This window comes from Eubalaena glacialis, chromosome 2, assembly GCF_028564815.1.
Source record: "Eubalaena glacialis isolate mEubGla1 chromosome 2, mEubGla1.1.hap2.+ XY, whole genome shotgun sequence".
NCBI lineage: Eukaryota > Metazoa > Chordata > Mammalia > Artiodactyla > Balaenidae > Eubalaena > Eubalaena glacialis.
Window position 1 is genome coordinate 34,373,626 of NC_083717.1, and position 15,573 is coordinate 34,389,198.

The 15,573-nt window shown below is 43.2% G+C and overlaps 1 protein-coding gene across 1 annotated transcript in view; it reads left to right on the forward strand.

Annotated features, from left to right (window-relative positions):
• Positions 1–15,178, forward strand: part of ABHD17C (abhydrolase domain containing 17C, depalmitoylase) — a 55,816-nt gene extending 40,638 nt beyond the window's left edge. Inside the window, exons 2-3 of the mRNA XM_061179807.1 lie at positions 9,685–9,864; positions 13,721–15,178. Of these exons, the coding sequence (XP_061035790.1) occupies positions 9,685–9,864; positions 13,721–13,940 (400 nt within the window). The 3' untranslated portion in view covers positions 13,941–15,178. The remainder of the gene's footprint in view (positions 1–9,684; positions 9,865–13,720) is intronic.
• The last annotated feature ends 395 nt before the right edge of the window (positions 15,179–15,573 follow it).

Genomic DNA, 15,573 nt, shown 5'->3' on the forward strand with positions numbered 1-15,573 from the left:
CATCTTTGAAAGTTCGCAACTTGAAGGTTCGTATGTAGGGGACTTAAGGTACTTGGTGCTCTGGCCATTTGGATAGAGCCATGGTCTCCGTGGTGGGAAGAGGATCCATCCACCGCTCGCCTCACCCCCACCCCTTCTCCTCTGGCAATTCTTCTTACCTAAGTCTGGGGACTGGGGATTGATAAAAGCAGGGTGGTCCAGAGGTCAAGGATTCTGGGGGTTGTAACACTGGGAATTGAAGACCAGATGGACTGTGCTTGGGTGTGGGTCTTAAAGGAATCAGAATTCTAGCTTGGGAGAAATTTGAGGGGTTAGAGCCTATGATCCAGTCAAAGAAGGGTTAAGGAACGGTACTCAAGAGGAGACTCTTAGAGATGGAAACCTTTGTTTTGTACGATGTTGATGTTTAAGATGCTGTGAAACTAGGGCCTCTTCATTGGCAGCCTTGGAATTCTGATCATTAGTATCAGGACCGCCGGGCCCAATTATAGCTCTTGTATAAATACATGTTTCAGCTGTTCCGTATAGCCACATGCCAAGGGTCAGATCTGAGTGTCGGGACCTGCCGTGGGTCCCCAGGGCCAGCTATGGCAGTCCTAGACGTACCCCAGCAGGAGATGATGGTGCTCTAACTTGAGACTCTGCTATAAAATGAATGCATTGAATCTCACTGGCTAAGAATGGCTTTTCCCTAGAGATCCATGTGCAGACAACACCTACTTACATATTTAAGTCAGGCCCACAGATTTCACGAGGAGGTCCAGGGAGAGTCTGGTGAGAACGTGTGTCTGTCTGACATGCAAATATAGCTGTAGTTGGCTCGTAGCAAATGAAGGCCTTTGTCCACATGGCTTTTACCCTGGCCTGACCTTGAATCTCTTGCCTCATCTGCTGTGACATCCTGTGTCCTAATGACTCAGATTTAGACCTGGCTTCTGCTTGTCTCCCCATACTTTTGTATACATTCCTTGCCTCCCCAACTGGACTATAAGCTCCTTGAGACCACCAAATGTTTTACATCCATCTGTCTGCACCCCCAGAGGTTCCATGCCTAGTCCAAAAGAGGTGCTCAGTAACTATTTTTTGAATGCATTATTTAAAAAAAATAGGTGATGTCTTCCAGGTGTAGAAACTAATCCACAGTTTGCATAATCACCAAGCTAATCGGTCACTGCCAGAAGTAAGTTTAGATCTTTAGCTGAATTTGTCATGTAACCGTCCACTCCTTTTCATAATTTGTCTTCATCCTGACTTTGGATACTGGATTGGCAGCAGAGGGGAGTATAGTTTTTAGAATTCTACCTGATGACTGAGTTATTGAGAAGGTTTTGAGGGGAGAAAATAACGAATTTGGTTTTAGACACGTTGAGTTTGGAATTTACCCATCACAGATAACAGTATTAAATTCATAGCCTCACCACTCACTTGACCTTGGACAAGTTACTTAACTTTTACTATCAAGTTCCTCAGATATAAAACGGGGACAAGAATATCCCCCTGCCAGGATCACTGGAAGATGGAATGAGGCGTGAGGTCAGGGCCAGCACAGAGAACAAAGGCGGGCGCAAGGGACATTGTATTTGATCCACCGCCCCTCCCTTCTGGCAGGGGGACATTCTGCTCTGTCTCAGGACAAAGGCCAGGGCTGGAAGTAAATATTTGAGAATCGCCAGCAGAGAGTTAATAGTTGAGGCCTGGGATTCAGTGAAATCATTTGGAGAGAAGATGTAAGAGTGCAATAGGAAGGGGACTTCCCTGGCGGTCCAGTGGTTAAGACTCGGCACTTCCACTGCAGGGGGCACGGGTTCAATCCCTGGTCGGGGAACTAAGATCCCGCATGCTGCGTGGTGCGGCCACATAAAATTTAAAAAAAAAAAAAAGCAAAAAAAAAAAAAAAAAAAAAAAGAGTGCAGTAGGAAGTCTACGGCAGGAAGAGCGGAGTCAGGGAAGGGGCCAAGCCCGCTGGTGGTGGGGATGGTGGAGGAACCAAGAGTGACTCAATGTCTCAGAGGCCCAGGAATGGAGTTGAAGAAGAAAGGCATCATTCTTAGCCTGAACTAACAAGGAGAAGTCAAATTGGATGAGGAGTGGTTGGACCCGGCACTTCTGATAGCAGCTTTCGGGACATTGTGGGAGGAGAGGGTGGGTTTCAGGGGCCTTTGTTAGGGTTGAGGATGCAGTAGGGAAGCAGAGGTAAGAGTTGGGGCCGTCACTTAAAGGATGAAGCACCCGTGAAGACAGGCCCTTTCTTAGATTCAGAGACTTGGAGACGTGTGTTGCATTGGGAATAAGACTGGAATTCGGCGTGGGTGGGGATGAAATTCTCAAAGTCATGGGAGGGTGGGAATCCAGCACTCAGGTGGAAGGTTAGCCCTGGGATGGAAAAGCAGTGCCTCTTCCAGACACGCCAGGGAGCAAGGGGAAACAGCAGAAGAAGGAGAGCTGGTAAGCGTAGGAAGGGAGGGATGGCATCCTTGTCTCCCCACCTGAAGTCAATCCACCCAGCGACTGGTGTGTTTGTAGCTGAGCAATGCGGAAGTTTACTTGTAAAAGCCTGCCTTGAGGATTGGACGCATTGAAGGAAACATTGTTTGTAGGCCGTTGCGGCTGTTCCTCCCGTCCCTGTATCTTGCCCACAAAGGTGGTACGAGCGAGAAGAAATCACTTTTAATGTTTTGCTATCGTCGTACCCGAAAATAGCAAATTCTGAGTAAAAATGCAAAAAATCTTGCCTGCCTATGTATCATGTCTGCCTGCTACAAAACTGTCCTGTTCCAGGTTGGGGGGGTTTAACATCTGTTTTACTTTAGGATAAAGGTTTTGGACTTTGGGATTGTTGATGTTTTTGAAAAAAATACTTTGCACTTAATCCTGCTCTTTTGTGAAAAGCTGTGATCTTTAAATGCCCTGTATTTCACACAGACTTAGTAATAGATTCCATTTACCATCTCTCTTTTTATCCTTTATCTTTTAATTGAATTTGAGAGCTAAAAAGTCTGTAGGATCTGGTCTGACCCTTTTTACTCAGTATCAAACAATGGTTAGTTTGAGGAATCCACAAACCCACTGGAATTTCTACGTACGGAAGATTTCTAAGTAAGGGGAATTTACATTTTTAAAAAGTCCCAAGAAATTCAGATACTTCTCATTTTGGAACCATTGGTATAGATGTCATCAGTCTTCTAGCTTTTTTTTTGTCAAAAACAACACCCTAGTGGTGCCATGAAAAGGACCCTCCACTTCAACATCCTCGTCTGCAAGCGGCGGGTGTTGGAAGAGGCCTCTTAGAGTTTTCCCGAAAATCTTCCATACCTTCAAAGAGTTAGCCCCCATCCCCACCTCCCAGGCATCTCATGTGTTGTACGTGTAATAAACGTCTAATAAACAGGGAAAAACAGTGGAAAAGTCCTTAATGTAATACTGACAAATCTGAACATTTCACTAGCACGTTACAGTTTTCAAAGCCTTTTCAAATACAGACACTGTAAAGAAAGCTTGCTGACTCCATGCAAAAAGGTCCGGCAATACCGCTTCCTTTATTTATTTATTGTAACAAATCACTACCTAATAATTACCCGAATTAGAAATGAAAATTTGAAAGAAGAAACATTATGTGGTCTCACCACCTGAAGATAACCATTATTATCATTTTAATATATTACTTTCAAGTCCCTTTTCCATATATAGATTTTGTTGGAAGGAACATAATTGTGACCCTGTTTTTTGTAGGCTGCTTTTTATGGAACATTTCAACATGAGTTTTCCCCACATTAGCTCTTGATGAGACATAATTTTTAATGGCCTCATGTTTCCTTAGGAGATTTGTTTTTAGCACAAAATCTATCATGAGTTGTAACAGTTTTGAGGAGGGTTGTCTCCATATCTGAACTATCTGGTGAACTTTTTAAAAATATTTTTTGTTGGGAAATATAACAGATAGAAGTAGCCAGATAGAAATGTTCGTAAGACGTTCATATCCAGGTTAATGAACTGTAAAAGGAACACTCGTGACAAGACATAGACTATAAGGACTTCCCTGGCGGTCCAGTGGTTAACACTCCACGCTTCCACTGCAGGGGGTGAGGGTTCGAGCCCTGGTCAGGGAACTAGGATCCGGCATGCCGAGTGGCATAGGCAAAAAAAAAAAAAAAAAAACAGACATAGACTATAACCAGCGATCCATAAGCCCCCCCAAAATGACATGCTTCTTCCCAGCCATAACCCGTTCCCCTCCCCCATCCTTAACCGCTATCCTGGTTTTTAGGGCTTCACTTCCTTGCTTTTCTTTCAGTTAAGTATCCCTAGGCAGTAAAGTTTAATTTGGGTGGGTTTAAGTTTTTTGCACATGGTGTCGTATAGCCTGTGTTCTCTTGTGGCTGCCCCTTCTGATTAACAGCAAGCCTTTAAGATTCATCAGCGTTGCCCTATGATATTCTGTGGCACAACTTCACCCCCGTTTACTTACCCGCCCTGCTGTTGACACCCCTTAGGGTTGTCTCCAACCGCTCACAAATGGTCTTGAAGACATTTCTACTCTGTGGTGAATATACCTGGGAGTAGAATTGCTAGGTCACTGGGTATGTGTTATTATATCTTCACTTTTACTTTTTGTAAAGTGCTTCTATTAACTTAACACCCCCATCAGGAGGGAATGAAAGTTCCTGTGGTCATATTTTTGCCAACACTTGGTATTGTCAACTTTTAAATTTTTGTTAGTATCACATTGTGGTTTTCGTTGGTGAAATTTCATTTTGTTTTTACTAATGAAGTTGAGTTTCCCTCCCTCCCTCCCTTTCTTCCCTCCCTGCCATTTAGATTTCTTCTTTTATGAAATGCCCATTTTGTGAAATGCTGTTTTTCTGTATTTGGTCATTTTTTTCCCCACTGATGTGTTCTTTATATTTTGTAGATGTGAGCCCTTTGTTGGTTATATGTGTGGCAAATATCTTTTCCCACTTGCCTTTTTACTTTCTTAATGATGTCTTCTGATGACCGGAAGTTCTTTATTTTAATATAATACCAGTTGCCATATTTTCCCCTGTTAATGGCTACTGTTTTACGTGATGAAGTTTTCCAGTGAAAACGTTGAGTTGCAAAGTGTTTGTTGTCATTAAGGCTATAAATGTCTGTGTGTCAAAGGTGGAATTTGTTGAGATTGGTACTGGGTGTGTCCTGGTGCCTGTGAGTGGAAAGCTGAAAGCTGAGGGTCCTTCAGTGAAATACTCAGGCTTCTCCATAAGGCGTTTCAAGGAGATCACGATCTCGGAGGATGGACAGATTCAGGGCACTCAAGAGAAAAGGCTGTTCCAGTAACCACACACCCACCTCTGCCCCTTGTCTGTGCAAGTCTGTGCCCATTTCTCCTTTACTTATTCAGTGTGGCCCCCAAGGTCCATGGAGCAGGATATAAAACACAGTATCAAGATACTGAGAAAAACACCCGTCAGAATGGCCATCATCAAAAAATCTACAAACAATAAATGCTGGAGAGGGTATGGAGAAAAGGAAACCCTCCTGCACTGTTGGTGGGAATGTAAACTGATACAGCACTATGGAGAACAGTATGGAGGTTCCTTAAAAAACTAAAAATAGAACTACCATATGACCCAGCAATCCCACTACTGGGCATATACCCTGAGAAAACCATAATTCAAAAAGAGTCATGTACCACAGTGTTCATTGCAGCACTATTTACAGTAGCCAGGACATGGAAGCAACCTAAGTGCCCATTGACAGATGAATGGATAAAGAAGATGTGGCACATATGTACAATGGAATATTACTCAGCCATAATAAGAAACGAAATTGAGTTATTTGTAGTGAGGTGGATGGACCTAGAGTCTGTCATACAGAGTGAAGTAAGTCAGAGAAAAACAAATACCGTATGCTAACACATATATATGGAATCTAAAAAAAAATGGTTCTGATGAACCTAGGGGCAGGACAGGAATAAAGACGCAGATGTAGGGAATGAATTTGAGGACACGGGGAGGGGGAAGGGTAAGCTGGGACGAAGTGAGAGTAGCACTGACATATACCCACTACCAAATGTAAAATAGATAGCTAGTGGGAAGCAGCCACATAGCACAGGGAGATCAGCTTGGTGCTTTGTGACCACCTAGAGGAGTGGGATAGGGAGGGTGGGAGGGAGACGCAAGAGGGAGGGGATATGGGGATATATGTATGCATATAGCTGATTCACTTTGTTATACAGCAATTATACTCCAATAAAGATGTTAAAAAAAAAAGATGCTGAGAAAATAGGTTCGACTATAACTCTCATTACTCAATGATAATACTCATTACTGATAGGTTATCCTATGTGATTCTCATCATTCCACAAATTTGATCAAAGAAGGTAAGGGTGAGTCTGATGCCATTTCAGTCTGGAAGTCTTCTGCTTTATTTTTGATTTTTAGTATTAATCATCTCTTAATCCTCTGTCCTTCAATAACTATGTTCAGTTTTCATTTTCCTCTTCCTTTTTTAATTTATGATCTATTTGTTTATAATTAATAGCAAAATATCCTGCCACGGGACGGCCACTGTGGAAAGAGCCTACACTTCAAATGTGAGGTTTGGAGGTACTCTTACCTTCAGGTGCCTTCTGACCCCCACACCCCACCGCATGCAGCATCCGATGGCCCTCGTGCTTTGGGATGTCATAGCCTACTTTTGATGAAAATTGTGGAGGGAGAAGGAGATCCCTAATCTTATTTATACCTCCCCCTCCGAGGGACTTTGAACTCTCAGTTAAATTCAACTGACATGGACCTCCCAGTCCATCAAAGAAGGAATTCAGTGGCAGTTACAGTGGAGGGAGGTCCCTGGGATAACTTCCCTCCAGTAAAAAGCATCACCCTGGGTGATGGCCTGCTGATGCACTAGAACAGGGTTCATTTCTCACATCTCTCATCATTTCATCCTGATTGAAGGGATTTATGTTTTAAAAGCTATGGTCTCTGACATAGGGATTTAAGGCACAGAATGCTGCAGACATGAGTTCCTTCCTCAAACCTTCCGTCAAAACTCCTTTTGCTGACCATTTTTTAATAACCTGTTCTTCCAGCTGAAATGAAGCCCAGGCAAGAACATCAGACAAGACCTGCATCTTGGGACCCTCCTCCACAGGCACAGTTGTATTAGATGGTGTCAAAGTTCAAAGGGCTGGGGCCACACGGAAACTTCCCTTTAGAAAGAGAGGGTGCATCCTCGTTCTGAGCAGGTGATTTCCTACCTGCGTCTGGGGAGGAGAGAGCATCTCTTTTTTGTTGGTTTGTTTGTCTTCGATTTTTACATTCCTGTTTCCTCTTCCCTGTAGGATTCTTAACAGTCCCTTACCTATCTCCCTGCTTCTTTTTTATACTCTGTCATGCCCTGCGTGCCGCAGGAAGATGAATCTTCACGAAGCACAGCCTTGTTCCTGTCCCCTTGACCTGAACGTCTCCAGTGGCCCCTCACCTCCTCCAGGACAAGCGCTACCTCCTTATCTTCCCCCTGCTGGCCTGCGCAGCCTCGCCTCAGCCCTCCAGCCCCCCAGCTGCTCCCTGGGCTCCACCCCGGCCCTGTGTGACTTGCTGCTGCTTAACGACAGTCCTTTCTATCCCCACGTGTTCAGCTCCTGTCCGCCCCTCACGGCACAGCCCAGATGTCGCCTCTCTATAAAGCACAGAACAGCACTTACCAGCCAGAAATAGCCATTCCCTCCACAGATTCCTTCCTAAGGGCCCCCATTTTCCTGTGAAGTTTGAGGGAGCCTGAGGGGGAGGCAGCTCAGTGAAATCCTGCCACCCGCCTCAGCTCTAGCCTGACAATTCTTTTCACTGAAGGCTGTTATCAGAAAGCATATCCTAGGGATAAACCATAATAGAAAAGTATATTTTAAAAAAAGAATGTATAGGACTTCCCTGGTGGTGCAGTGGTTGAGAATCCACCTGCCAGTGCAGGGGACACGGGTTCGAGCCCTGGTCCGGGAAGATCCCACATGCCGTGGAGCAACTAAGCCCGTGCGCCACAACTACTCAAGCCTGTGCTTTAGAGCCCGCGAGCCACAACTCCTGAAGCCCGTGCACCTAGAGCCCGTGCTCCGCAGCAAGAGAAGCCGCTGCAATGAGAAGGACGTGCATTGCAAGGAAGAGTAGCTCCTGCTCGCTGCAACTAGAGAAAGCCCAAGCACAGCAACGAAGACCCAACGCAGCCAAAAATAAACAAATAAATAAATAAATATTTTTTAAAAATTAAAAAAAAAATGTATATGTGTATAACTGAGTCACTTTGCTGTATAGCAGAGGTTGGCACATTATAAATCAACTACTTCAATTAAAAATAATAATGTAATAATAATAATAATAAACTACATTACCCAGCAAAAAAAAAAAAAAGAAAAAAAAGAAAGAAAGAAAGAAAAGGAAGCATGTCCTACTGCCCTGTAAACTACAGTGGGTATTTATGCAAAGAAGTTGGAATCGTTGGTTTATAGCCTTCAACTTCACCAGGTAGTATCACATTATCTTCCCAAGGGCTCATACCAATTTATACTCCTGCAGCAATGTCACAGACTTCCACTTTTCCATGTCCTTGCTATCCCTTGACGTTGTCTGACTTTTTAGTTTTTGCCTTTCTTTTAGGTGTAAAAAAATAAATCGTGGATTTAATTTGCATGTTCACGTACTAACGAGGCTGAGCATCACATCTGTTTCCGTGTTTATTCGGCATCATGTTTTCTTTTCTGCGATATGTCTTCATTTCTTTTGTCTGTCTTTTTCTTCTTTATTTCTACGTACTCTTAACATATTCTGGATATCCTTTGTAGGTTCATATGTAGCGTACCTGTTTTCCTGGGATTCGCCTATTTTGTTCCTCCATCACGTCTGGGATGCTCGTTCTTCTGCTTGGGCCAGGGTAGCTCACCATCACGTCTACTCCCCACCAACGGGAAGGGGAGGGCATGGAGCCTTCTATTTAAAGTTGTGACCTGCAGGTTGTACATGTCACTTTTGCTTACAGCCCACGCCCAAAGCTTAGCTGTCTGCACACCAGGCTGCCAGGCAGGCCAGGAAACGAAGCCTGTATTCCACACAGCTGTTTACCCAACTAAACCTTGGCAGACAGTGGAGGGGGAGACCATTGATGGATTGAAAGACTCGGAAGGGTTAAACCCCAAGGAGAGGCTGTAGAAAATATATTCGCCTTTAAAGTAATTGTCTCCCAGTACCTTTTCCTGACGATAAATGTTAATTTCTTTCGTATTTTATTAAAACCTCACTTAAAGGACTCTAATAATAATATTATGATCTAGCAAACACGCTTCTGTTTTTATTTCAGAAATACATTTAGGATGGCCAAAGAAACTCAGGAGGGGAGAGTAGGAAATGAAATGACTCTGGGAACACTGAAATGAAGTTTAATGATGCATTTATATAGTTAATTTCCGGAAAAAAATGTCATGTTCATTATTTTTGCAAAAGTTGTGGAGGACAGAATCTCAGTCACTTAGTACTGAGCTAGGCCCCTAACATTTTTGTGGCGTTCACATCCATCTTCAGCTAAAGGGTACCCGTGAGATGATGTGGTTTTGAACTGGCAGGTGTGGGAGTTTTGTGAGTTTATGATACTGTGGTGTTGGTCTCACTCTCTTTTTCTTTCACACATCAGCTAATGGCCCACGCCCTCTGATTTCTCCAGGTACGGCGTAAGCCCCGAGAACATCATCCTGTATGGTCAGAGCATCGGGACTGTCCCCACGGTAGACCTGGCCTCCAGGTACGAGTGTGCGGCCGTAATTCTCCATTCGCCTCTGATGTCTGGATTGCGCGTGGCTTTTCCCGATACCAGGAAAACGTACTGCTTTGATGCTTTCCCCAGGTAAGCTCACTCCTGTCCAACAAGTGCTAAGGCGTCCAGTGACCTAGGTTCACATCAGATGCCACCGTTAATTGTGGGCTACTAATAAATGTCTCCTGAATGCAGCCGGACGTCAGCCCCTGTGCTGGGCTCCTCAGGGAACATGGAGGTGGATATGACATGTACACCAGCCAGAAACTTGGTCCTCTGGGCTAGACTCATTTGTAAAACAATCTACCAGATGCTGTATAAGGACCTTGCTTGTACCGATATCCAGGATTAATTGGTTTAGCTGGATGTGCAGGATAAAAAAAAAAAGTGCCCACATGTCTTAAAGAAACGTCTAGTTCAGTGTTCGTTCATTTGCTCAGATGGACGTGTATTGTTGAATCACGAGAGCTAAATGCAAAATCTGTGATGAGGCCATTAGCAGTGGTCTAGACACTCAAAGAAAAACCGCAAGCATCCCCAATTTTGAAATTTCTGTTACTTTCTCAGTCAGGCCAATAGGTAAGAGAAAAAGTGACGTGAGCTATTTGCAAGCTGGTAATGGGCTGCAGGGACCGTGTAAGTGGATGGTCCTTCCCTCCCCTCCCCACAGCCCCAGACCAGTGCGAACACTCATTCCTCCTGCCGCCCACTTGTAAGACCCCCTCCCCTGCAGAGGGGCCGGCACCCTCCGCTGGAAGCGTGTGCCTGAGAGCCCACAGCCGGGCCCCCTCCTGCCAGCGCCCCAGGGGCAGCAGAGCTCCTGCCACCCCAGTCCCTGCTGTTTTCTAGGCCCCTAATAGAAGGAAGAAAAACGGGCAGCTGTATATGCACGCAAAAGCAGCAAGCACACTGCTTTCTTGAATACCTCTCTTTGAAAACTTCTGCTTGTTTTTTAAAATCTAAGCTGAGGAAAGTATTTACTAAAAACTATTTGCCCATGGTACGTTGCTAAACGGGCCGAGATTCTGACAACAGGACTCACACGGCCACACTGTAGAAAAAGCCTCAACAGAAGTATGTACAGTTTTCAGATTTTGATTGACCCATTCATTGCTGTCATTCTGTTATTGCTGGGAGAGAAAAAGAACATCATTTGGTTACATAAACATCTGTTCCACAGACTGGCTTGTTTCACAAGAAGAAACTTTCTCTTAACACCTTGGGTGAACTCCATTTCTGTGCACCCTGTACCAGGTTCAATGAAGTTCAGCTTCATGGGAAAGTTGAACGAACTGCAAATTTCCAGTGGCGTGGCTGAGAATGCTAAGTAGGGCCCATGTGCGACTCAAATGTGGCCTTATTTGTGCTGAATGGGTATTGAGAGGCCAGTTTGTTGAAAGGGAGATATTGAGCATGTTTGTGGGAAGCTATGCTAGGAGTTACCCTGGCAACAAAATGAATAGGTTTTCCCCCTGACTCTTAAATTAGCATATACCTTAAAATACAGCCACGACAACTAATTACAGCTTATTCATTAATAGGAAACCAGCAACTAGTCTTTACTGGGTTTGTCTGATCTGCCAGTCCACGGCTAAACATTTCACGCTTCTTATCTCACAAGACTCATTTTACAGTTAGGAAACTGAGGCTTAGAAAGTTAAGCGATTTAAGCAGCTTAATTAAGGTTGGTGAGTGGAAACAGCCAGAAAAGGCCATTCATCCTATTCAGTACCATAAAGTATTAATATGATAGATTTCAAACCATTAGCAGTCACATGGACTTTCATCATTAATTGAATTTGGGGAATGTTTTCTTACGGTGTCCATTGCTACCAAATGCACACTTGTCTCTGTGTCCCTCTCTCTCTCTTTTTAAAATTTATTAATTTTATTTATTTATTTTTGGCTGCGTTGGGTCTTCGTTGCTGCGTGGTCTTTCTCTAGTTGCGGCGAGCGGGGGCTGCTCTTGGTTGTGGCGCATGGGCTTCTCATTGCGGTGGCTTCTCTTGCTGTGGAGCATGGGCACTAGGCACGCGGGCTTCAGTAGTTGTGGCGCACGGGCTCAGTAGTTGTGGCTCATGGGCTTAGTTTCTCCACCGCATTTGGGATCTTCCCGGACCAGGGCTCGAACCCATGTCCCCTGCATTGGCAGGCGGATTCTTAACCACCGCACCACCGGGGAAGTCCCTGCCCCTGTCTTTAAAGGAAGGCACTTTCCCATTTCTTTTTTAGTATTAAAAAATTAGAGATAAGGAGTCCTGATTATTATTTGGTTGGTGGTTTATTTTCTTTTACCTCCTTTACATTTAGAATCAGATGGTGGCATTTAACCTCAGGTACATCCATCCTCCAGGTTGCAGAGAGTCTCCTAACTCATGCAGCACGGAGCTGTCAGTAAATAGATTTTTAAATTGAATATAACTGGACTCTTGCATTCTTAGAAGAAGTCACTTTAAAATTTAAATATAAGAGGAAAGTAGATTTCTAAACAAGATTCCTAATCTGCAAAATTGATCCCTTCCACAGTGGCCCTGATCTTGGCAAATGACACAGCTGATGAGATTTTGCAGTCTTCCCGGATGTCTTGAGGTGGCTGGCAACTTCCTGAGTTGTTAATAAGGCTCTGTGACAGCTGTTTGTAGATCTTTGGAATGTGTAATGAATGTCAGAGCTCTGTACTATCACCACAGCCTCATGTCTGTCCTTTAATGATCTCTCCGAGCTTCAGTTCCCTCCTTGGTTTAACAGAGATGGTCCTTCCTCTTTCACTGTGGCTCATTGGAGATGCAATGAGGTTTTGTATGTAAAGTGCAAAGCACCTGGCTGTGGTCAATGCTGAGTAAATGTTAGCTATGACTTTTAACAAAATGATCCCTACAGGTAGTACCAATTTGATCCCTTTGTAACTTTGGCTAGGATCAGATACAGAAAGTCAACAGTAAGGGGGTCTCTGGCAGGAGGCCAGACTGGACAGAGGGTCGCCTGTCTCCATGTGTTTGCAGGTGAAATGACAGTTACCTCTGTCAGAGAAGTTGCCTACACACGCAGCCCAACAAGGTTTACAGTCTTCTTAATTCCTCTTTGGGAAATGCTTTCAGAGTCTGCAGCACATTCTTTTGGAGATGCTCAAATATTCATCCTTTGTGGGTAGATTTGATTTTTGTAAACAGTCAGAAATCATTCAGAATTCAATCTTGATGTTGTACATTAAGTTTTCAAGCTAAATAGTGTGGTTTTTATTTAAAAATGAGGTATTTGTTTTTATGAAATGAGGTTTCTGAGGATCTTGTTAATCGGTGCTGAAGGTGGCTTACACGGAAAGAGTCCTGAAAACTTGAGTGGCTGTGGATTCAGTGCTCAGATTTCAAAAGAGACATTCATTCTGGTATGTTAAGGTCTAGCTTGTTTATTTAAAAAAAAAAAATCCTCTCTCCAAAATATGAATATATCAGAAATATTAGTTACTGGATTGCTAGTCTGATGACATTTAGGAGTTCTGTTTTTAATAAAATACTTTAACAAAACACAACGGCTAAATGCAGTGTGGTATTCTCAATTGGATCTTGGAACAGAAAAAGGACTTCAGTGGAAAAACTCATGAAATCCAAATAAAGTCCGGAGTTTGGTGACGTACCGATGCTGGTTTTCGGTTTTGACAAATATACTGTCGGTAACGCGTGGTGTTGGCCTTATGGGAAAGGGGTTGGGGTGGATAGGAGCTCTATGTTATCTTTGTACCTTTCCTGTAAATCCAGAATTATTGCAAAATGCAAAATTAATTTTTTTTAAAGTGAATTACTAGAAAAGTGAGGGGGGAAAGAACCCTCGCGTGCTTACCTTCCTTGCCTGTGAACGCCGACTCGGTTCCATTAAGTGTGATGTCTGTCACCTGTGAGCATAACTAAAGGAGTCCTTTTTCTCCCCCTCCCCCTTTCCTGTCTTGCAGCATTGACAAGATATCTAAAGTTACCTCTCCCGTGTTGGTCATTCATGGTACAGAGGACGAGGTCATCGATTTCTCCCATGGCCTGGCCATGTACGAGCGCTGTCCCCGGGCCGTGGAGCCCCTCTGGGTCGAAGGGGCTGGCCATAATGACATAGAGCTTTATGCACAATACCTAGAAAGGCTAAAACAGTTCATATCTCACGAACTTCCTAATTCCTGAAGAAGATGACTTGATTTTACCTCATCTACTGTGAACACAAGAATCCTCGGTTTTGCACATGCTTTAACTGGATAGCTGTCATGGCGGGATAACCACGAGGAAGTGCCCAGCTTTTCAGGCGTCCTACTCAAAGAGCTGAGGGCATCTTGGTCTTTCATATCCAGAGGTTCTACTAACTCACACATCATGTTAAACTGAACAGTTGTGATTCCCAGCTTCATCGCCTTGCAGAATGGGAATGAGAGCTGAGTGGGGGGACCGTTTTCTCGTGCTATAAAAGATGCTCACACCCCTTTCTCTTCCTTACCCACCACGTAGGATTCATTTATGCAGGACTCAGCCTCTCTCCACCCGTGTTCTCAGTATGTGACCTGCATCTCTCTTTCAGCCACTAGATTCATGGGTCCAATCCATTTGTGAAGCTGTGATAGTGTAACTGGAAACCATCGTGATGAAAATTCCTTCGTTAATTTTTGTTAACACTCCGATCTTTCCCCCAAACAAATCAATTAAAGGGTAATTTACTGGAACTATCATGAACGGCTTCATCAACTGGAACCATATAAATATAACTGGAATATTCTTAAAAGGAAACTGGGGTTTTTTTTAAGTGTAAATTTATTACTAGTCCACAGAGTTTTAATATTTTGATCGTCTGGTTGGTCTAACAAAGAACCTAGCCGACTTTCCTTCTGTAAAGTCCTCCTTGTAGGCTTTTTTAAAGTACTGTACATATTTGCAATTACATTGTGCATAGATTCTTAATGGATAGTTTTCTTTCGTCAGGCTACAACAATGAACTGCAGATTCCTTGTTTGTAATGTAAATGATTGAATACATTTTGTTAATACGTTTTTATTCCTATGTTTTGCTATTAAAAAATTTTATAACATTTCCAAGACAAAAAATTACAAGTTTATGCTTTGAAAAATTTATGTAATTAAAATTTCACTAAACTAATCTTTTTAGTTTAGGAGTTATTTGGGTTTTGACACTGGAGTTGTGCCAGTAAGCATCAGAAGTGTAAGATGCTTAAAATTGCTACACTACTTGTGTTGGTTGGGGGTTTGGGTTTGAGGGTTCTTTGGTTTTATTAAAAAAATTTTTTTTTTCCAAATTGAAAAGCCTTAAATGTACTGTAAGCCTCAGATTGTTGTACAGCTGGATTGCGGTTGATTGCCAGTTTGTGTACTGTTGCTTGGATGCGACACAGCGGTTGGTCATGGAATAAAGGATGCATGGATCAGAATGTGTGGGCTCATGTGGGTTTTTTCCTTCATCTCTCCATCAAAGAAAACATTCTGTCTAGATTTAAGAAGAAACCCTTGGAGCTTACAAACGTCACTACCTTTCTCAAAGTGTATATATTTTTTTAAACTTTTTATTTTATATTGGAGTCTAGTTGATTAACAATGTTGTGATAGTTTCAGGTGTACAGCAAAGTGATTCAGTTACACATATACATGTATCTATTCTTTTTCAAATTCTTTTCCCATTAGGTTGTTACATAATATTGAGCAGAGTCCCCTGTGCTATACAGTAGGTCTCAAGGTGTGTGTTTTTGTTCTGTAAAAGACCATAGGTTACTTTTGGAGAAGCCAAGGTATAAAGCCTGTAGCAGTAAAGTACAGAT